This window comes from Lissotriton helveticus, chromosome 7 (genome assembly GCF_964261635.1).
Source record: "Lissotriton helveticus chromosome 7, aLisHel1.1, whole genome shotgun sequence".
Classification (NCBI taxonomy): domain Eukaryota; kingdom Metazoa; phylum Chordata; class Amphibia; order Caudata; family Salamandridae; genus Lissotriton; species Lissotriton helveticus.
Window position 1 is genome coordinate 98,992,095 of NC_136068.1, and position 7,917 is coordinate 99,000,011.

At 45.1% G+C, this 7,917-nt stretch overlaps 1 protein-coding gene across 2 annotated transcripts in view; it reads right to left on the reverse strand.

Moving 5' to 3' along the window:
• The window catches only part of CABLES2 (Cdk5 and Abl enzyme substrate 2), a 159,265-nt gene extending 155,812 nt beyond the window's left edge, over window positions 1–3,453 (reverse strand). Inside the window, exon 1 of one of the 2 annotated variants that reach the window (XM_078651605.1) lies at window positions 2,985–3,453. In XM_078651605.1, coding sequence (XP_078507731.1) covers window positions 2,985–3,379 — 395 coding nt within the window. In that variant the 5' untranslated portion in view covers window positions 3,380–3,453. The remainder of the gene's footprint in view (window positions 1–2,984) is intronic. The other variant, XM_078651606.1, reaches the window with a different exon arrangement.
• Between the last annotated feature and the right edge of the window lie 4,464 nt (window positions 3,454–7,917).

Consider the following 7,917-nt stretch of genomic DNA (forward strand, 5'->3'; position numbering starts at 1 on the left):
ATTCAGGAAACTGTCTTCTACCACACCACTGCTTCGAAACGCCTTTCATTGGTTGTGGAGCTTTAATAAACTTCCAACATCCTGTTGTCACAAGGGACACACCAGAGCTCCAACTAGTTAGGGTAGCTGAGGAATGTATGTATCATTAACCCTCATGAAAGCTATTACTCCCAGGCTTAAGTATTTTCTAATTGCTCCAAGAGACTTTTTAATAGTGCTTCAAGAATCCAAATGCATTAAACAGATTAGAGCACATCAAGACAGCCAAATAAATTCCCAATCCAGAAACGATATCCACCTAGAGACACCTGTCCACCACATCCAAGAAACTCTCTCTAGTCTGCTTGGACAGCAACATGCTTGTCCAGCACTAAAAAGACATTTCATTACTACTATTTCTGTAAAGAGATGCCTGTTTACTGCATTATATCAGCAGCATCTTCCAACACTCCATGATATTTAGAGCACTATCCACAAACCCCAAAGACCCGTTGCACCACACCATAAACTCAAAGGGTGATAAGTCATCCAAAGTATCTATTGCCTCCCAGTATCACACAGGAGCCTGAGGTCCATTTAACAATGCTCAAAGGATCCCGCACCACACTCAAGGGTCTCTCTTACTCCCACAGGCCACGGTTGGTGGAGGGGGAATTTGAGGGGTACGATGTGCCTATACTTTTAATTAAAAAAAAAAGTTCCCCTGCATTTTTTTCTTAAAAGACAACTGTCCAGGGATGGTTAATCAAGAGAGCTGAAATGCTTTAGCTTAAGTGTACCAATGCAAAAAGAACAACTGATGGACAGAATGCATAACAATGTCTTACATTCACCCCAGTACAGAGATCTGGGCCAAAAAGTCATTGTTTTTTTGCTCCCCATGCCATTCCAGTTTGAATCCAGCCATGTACAAATCAGTCTTGACCCTGTGCCCAATGGGAGCAGTTCAGCCCAAACAGGGAGGACCTGGCTTGGGAGTTTGAACTGGACTGTTCCCATGAGGCACAGGGTCGAGACTGATTTGCATATGGCCAGGTCTAAACTGGGGTGGCATAGTGAGCAAAAGAATGATGGATTTAACCCAGATCTCTTGACTGGGGGGGTGAATGTTTTGATATGTTCTGCATTACGTTCATCAATTGTGTCTCTTTTGCTTTCTTACCCTAAATGTGCCAGGTATGCCCAGACGTGGGTCCTGAGCTCACTGTGCCACTGGATTTAAGCTATCCTGGCTGATGAGGGATGAAAGCCCGAAACTGGTCCTAGGATGCTCGTTTCTGGTCCAGGGAGGACCTGGCTTGGCAGTTCGGACTGGACTGTTCCCATGAGGCACAGGGTCAAAGCTGATTTGCATATGGCCAGGTCTGAACTGCGGCGGCATGGTGAGCAAAATAATGGATTTAACCCAGATCTCTTGACTATGGGTGAATGTTTTGATTTGTTCTGCATTCCATCCACCAATTGTCTCTCTTTTGCTTAGCTGAAGTGTACAGAAGGAAATCTCCTGTGCTGTGAACCGACAAATGGGCAGACAACTAACAAGCCTTCTTGACAGGGTGCCTGCTTCCCCCAAAGAAATCTACATGTGCGCAACTGGTCAATCTGAAAATCTAAAAGGTGCGTAAACCGAGATTAGCCTTAATTTATGAAATCACATGAAGCGTACCGACGACACACATTTATTCTTTTTGAGAGGTATTGTAAGGGAGCTACCAGCTAAGCTGTGAAGTGTGTGCTTTTAAAAAAACAGTTATAAAAAAAAATATTGCACTATGTACTGTCTGGGTGTCCTTACAATCTATATTTTGGAAGCACGTTTATCTTAAACCTTTTTGTGCATTTTGTAGAAGCCTATCTTATACTGTGTGTAATGCAAGTTGAAAATAATGGCTTACATGTTCACATTGCTTTCTTTGTCAGACTTGGACCTTATAGCCCTAAACATACAGAAGTCACTATTCTCCACTGAACCAACTAGGATTCAATTATGTGGATCTCTAATGCAGTGGATTACCTAATAGGTTTCATAATGTACAATAGCGCATTTCCCACCGTTTAACATAACTTGTACTTAATTTTCATTTACGCTGTACATTGCACTTACCTGGTAAAAGAAAGAAAAAGTTATAGAATATTTTGATTTTGACCTCTGACCACATCCCCACGCTCACTCACCCCGCCACATCGCGCGCAGCTTCATAGCTCCCATACTTTTTTGGTAATGCACTTCGGCCACTGTCAACAGGGCATTCAAAACCTACAAAGTATTCTCCACGAGACACATGGATCACTCCCACATTGTGGATTTTTAAAAATCATCAAGTTCTCTTCACCTTCCCAAGCCACACTATATTTAAATTGTATTCATTTGATAAACTGCAGCGCCAGCAAGCACCGGAGTGATTGACCAAAAAGATTTTTATTGCGGTGGGGGGTGGGTTGGGAAACCTCAAACCACGAAATTCTGTGAATATAACAGTGCATGGAGTGCAAAGAAGAGAATGTTGTTACTTGTGAAAAGGCAGAACCAGAATTAGGGCAGTATTACACATTCGAGAGTAACCTCCCCACCACTCAAAACACAAAATAATCATTGAAAGAATGTTTGACTTTGAGCCACATTGACACTTGCCACCGAGAGATACACGCCATAAAAAAGGGTGGCTTAATTATTTTGCTAAAAAAGGAAAGAAGAACTTAAAATCCGAAACTTTAAATGCACAGTTTGCTCAAAACACGTTTACAACGGATATGAGGAACATAATTTTGGTTAGTTGGCAAAGCTAAAAAACAGAAAAGACGACTAAAATAGAGAAAATATAGTAAAATCAAATGCAATCAGGAAAAGTGGATGACAACGAGGAAATGCTTTGAAGCCGAAACCATGGCACTGTATCTATTGTCCTCAGCTACAATGGATTGACCTCGGTCACAACAAATGTGATGTACTGCTATGTTGCGCCCCTTAACCTTTGACCCCTCACCTCTGTCTCTGAAGGTCCAAGTTCAGCCCCCCGGGATGGAGCAGTCCCGCAGTCTGCGGTGTCCCGGTCCGGCAGGCTGAGCATGGGGGTAATGGGGGTGCGGGGCAGGGTCCCTCGGGGAAGCCATTGAGCCCCCACTGCGGAGTCTCTGACGGGCTGTGGAACACTTCATGATCCTGGGAGGTGAGGAGGAGTGCCGGGGGTCCTCGGGGCGGGCTGGGCGGAGGTGGTGCGCAGCGGGGCCCCTGCGGCCGCCCGTCCAGGGAGATGTTGGTGAGGAAGAAGAGGGCAGCCTGACGCCGACGGCTGTCCCCCCGCCGCCGGGTGCGTGTCTGTTGGGGCGGGGGAGGTTCCCCAGTTCTGTGACACTGCGCCCCGCAGGCAGCGGCGGCCATTCTCCGACTGAGCCGGCTGCCGCCGAGAGGCGGGCACAAGGACCAGCCAATTCCTAGGGCCGCCTTCAACAGAAACCTATTGGTTGCACCGTGCTAAGCAGTCAAAATATAACTTTCCATTGGCTTAGAAAGCTGTCGGGTTGTCTTTTGAACAGCCAATCACGTTGCTTCTCAAGCGGCGGCCATTGCAAATACAGTCTGACGGATTGTTCGAATGTTTGTCTGAAGGCTCTGTGTGGGGCGGATGCAACAGTATTTATGCGCTTTTTCATTGGCTGCTACATCTGTCAAGTCCTTGTAGACGTAACGTGAACAGGTTAGAGCGCCAATGAAACCCCTTGTGGCGGCGGTCGGACATTTTTATAGCTTGTCGGGTTATTGGCTACAGCGAAAACAGCTGTTGCAGAGGAACAATCTAGTTGGTCGAAGCGGAAAGCTAATGGGGATTTCGATTTCTGTCAACTTTCATTTCTGTGACTGCTACCATCAGGTGTTACCTGTTTTGAAACCTGCTTTCCATGCCTTCCTTTTTACTCCCAATTTATTCCCCTATACACTTGTTTTCCGTGGCACTAAACATCGTAGTGACTTTTTATTTTAGTGTTATTTACATTTTTATTTAAGCAGACTCCCTTCAAATTGTAATTCTGTTTTGCCTATATCATGGCTTTTTGTGGTTAGCCCAACCCATTTTTTTATTTAAATTCTAAAACCTAATAAATAGGACTTTAATTCAAAAATCTTTATAAATGGTAAGTGTGCAACGTTACTTAATTTTTCTAGGTTCTCTCTGTTTTAAAAGGATGAAAAAGTTGGAGGGTTTTGTAAAGAACTGTAACTATTGTTTCCAAGAGTCAGTCCTGCCAAGTACCACGCATCAGGCATTAGACTAACGCATTTCAGTGTTGTGGTTCGATTCACCGCACTGAAATGCATTTTCATGCATTTATAGCCCTCAGCTGTCTGCCTGAGCACGGTTATTTCATGGTTCTACAATAGTGTATGCACTGCCCCTCTATGTGGAACCACGGCCAGAAGTTCGATTGAGGGAGTCCAGAGACAGATGTCGGTCATGTGTCCTTGCCTTAAGCAATGTTAATAAATGCTCAGGAGGTATTAGACCAAGTAGACAAGGGACATAAAATGCGGTAATAAGACAGGATACGTCATGCACATCAAACAGACTCGGATAAAAATGTAAGCGGGCTCCGGAAATATTAACAGCACAGCAATATGAGCACCCCTTCCCCCATTAGAGCTATAAAAGGTCCTTCCTTCACTCCTTGGCTGACCCTTACCTGGCTGTCCTCCTTTCTAATACCATGCAGAGCTAGCATTGTTCGTTTGGGAGACACCCCGATATGACCGTCGGACAGACAAAGCATACTCTGCAATGGCTTTTAAATATCAGGCACAAAGCAGCACAATTATTATGTCCAAATGTTAATATGAGTGCACACAAGGCTTGTGATAACCAAAGCAGCAAACACTTTACTAGGTGTGATGTTCTCGGCTGCACACACATAGATTGTGCACATACGGTGAAAGGGTACTGTAAGTCACAGAGTTCGTGGTACACCCACATGCATTTCTTAGTCTAGATTACAAACTGATTGCACAGCTGATCTGGAAATGAGCCTTCCGCGGGCCCTGGGGACAAAGTACTGGAGCTGTGTACAATCAGTTCAAAGTCTGCCCTTCCTTCCCACTCCCCTACCTTTCAATTGTCTTAGGATACAAGGGCGTCCATTCTTGAGAAATTGGAAAATATGTGGCAAGCTAAGGGAACCATAAAAGGGAGTTGTGAGATGTGCAGACAGTATGAATATGGGTGCCGCAAGCAGGCAGAAACAGTGACTAAATACCCTTTTCTTTGGAGCCAGGTTGTGCAGAGACTGCTGCATGACGTTTATGCAAACAAATCAGTGCTGCCCAGGAATGGGCCCAGCATGGCTGTGCTTAAGCCGTCTCAAAACATGCAAAGCCCCAATAAACGCTCCCACCCTCTTGTGTGGTAGTAATGTGAATGATGCCCCATCACTCACTCCTGAGCTCTTTAAATGCACATACTGTCATTGTTTCTATTATTTTGGGTTTGAACATTTTTTTTGTTTTGTTTTTATTTTGTAAATATTCATTAACATATGCTGTAAAATTACCACTTTCCCCATACAATAGCCATTGCTGCAGATAGCTGAAGCTGCCCCATGTCAGGTGTGAGCGGTTCATCCAGTCATGTCTTTTATACTGATATACTTTGGGGTTAATGCACCTGCTGATGGAATCCTAGTGCACCTGGTTATCACATGATTGAATACTGATGGAGCCAGCATAGCCTTTCATCTTCTTCAGGTCGGTAAGTGAAAACAAACCCATATTATTGTTCCTTGACTGGCAGAATGAAATAATTTAATTAAAATCTGACCTACTCATTCTCCCATGTCCCTGCACCCTCCCAAACAGGTTAATTTTGCCGAATGTTATACAGTTGTTGACTGAACATCCGTTAACCACATGCCCTCTTTCAGATGCACTGGCACCAGGTTCACCATAACTGCTCGGGTGACAGCAAGCTGATACTCAAAGCTCTACACAGTGAAGCTTACCTAAGGAGTCAGAGCAGTACAGCCCCTAGGACACACAGGCAGCAACCCCTCTCTGCTGACACAGAGCCAAGGCTTCATGCACTAGCCATAACGGAACACCGTTCAATCTGAGGCCAGCCCCTGAAAAGCCAGGCCTGGCCTCTCGTCTGCAATAATCAGTAAAGCAACGCGGAGGGCCCCTAACCCCATCTCAACCTGGCCAGAGTTTCACTTGGCCCAGGTGAGTTGGACATTATGGATGTGAATGGGGTTAAGATGGACTGGGAAGGGGCAGGTTGGTTCTGGTGGCTATGAAGGGAGTGTGTTCTAATGGCTGTGTGATATTTGAATGCACTGGGTGGGGCAGGTTCATTCTTATTGGGAATAGGGGTTCTAGTGTACTGGGTAGAGCCAGGCTGATTTTTCTCACATTGTGGACAATATCTTCATGACAATATTTAACAATGTTATAAAACAGGGTTGGCTGCCTCTAAAGCAGTAGAACCTAAGGCAGGCAGCTCCTTTTTGTCTACAGTAATTAGCCGTTTTAATCATCTTGTGCTTCTGAAATTGAACAAGCTAACCATTTGCTCGATAGAAGACCCCCAGTGTCTGCCTTACGATTCTTGTTGTATTCCAAGGACCCTTTACTATCTTCCTCTGTAGAAACTTTAACGAAATTATAACTATCACCAATACATTTCTTTTGGCTAAAACGGTGCACAAACTGTTTGCTAATAATTCATGTGATCTTCCCTCCCGCTTACAATAATATTGGCTATCTAATAAATATTGTTTTTCTGCTTACTGATGTCCATAAGGATAATGAAAATACTATTTTAGATAATTACTTTAATAGTCATTTTTGTTAAATTACACAACCATGTTATTTTTAAATTCGCAGGCCGTGCCAGAATACAAAAATAATTAGCTTATGTGTAATTTCTTCTTCTGACACCGATCTGCTTTTGGAATCTAGTCCCCACAATTGCTCAAGCCCAATTAGTATTATGCTGAATCAAGGATGTATGAAGGGGAACTCTTATGGCAAACAGAGCATTTAGGCAAATAGCTCAGGCCTCTGACATATGTGTTATACCTCCCAGAAGAATATTGCAGCTCTATTGTTGAAATACTAAGGGGGTCATTAGGATGACGGCCGAACTTTGTCCGCCCGTCATCCTAGCGGTGAAAGGGACCGCCCGCCATAAAGGCGGGGGTCCTGTGCCCAGCATTAGGATCCAGCATTCCTACCATTGTGGCGGGCGGTGCACTTAGCACTGCCCGCCACAATGGCAGGAAGGCATGCTGTGCACTTCCATACACAGCATGGCAGGCACCGCGCGGTGCCTGCCATGCTGTGCATGGAACTGCTGGGGGGTACCATAGGTCCCCCCCATGTGCACCCCCACCCACCGCAGTCCATGGGGGCCCGCATCGGGCCCCCAAAGCAGACTCCGCATGCCTTTCCGTGGCGGCATTGCCGCCACAGAATGGCATGTTAAGAAGCCCATACTAATATGGCTGGCGGTGTCTGATAGACACCACCACCATATAAACCCTTTTCCGCCCGGTCGCCTGCAGCAAGGATGGCGGGCGGATTGCCCCCGCCAGGCCGGCAGTGGCTACCGCCAGCCTGGCGGGGGCAATCCGCCCGCCATCCTAATGGGGCCCCAAGTGTATTTGGAGAATGTGTTTGCCATGATCCTCTCTCATTGCAAGCTAAGAATTTCAAAGTAGAATCCTAATTTAATTGGTACCTACTATGGCTAAGCACCATTTCAAAATCTTTAGTTATTATTATGTCGGTGCAGGACACTGAACAGTGACCAGGATTCATGTACCTACTGCTGAACATAATATTGTGCAATAGTTGGTCTTTCTCTAGATTTCACAACATATTGTAAAATATTCATTTTGCATCAGCATATATTTTCATTGCTTTTACTAACA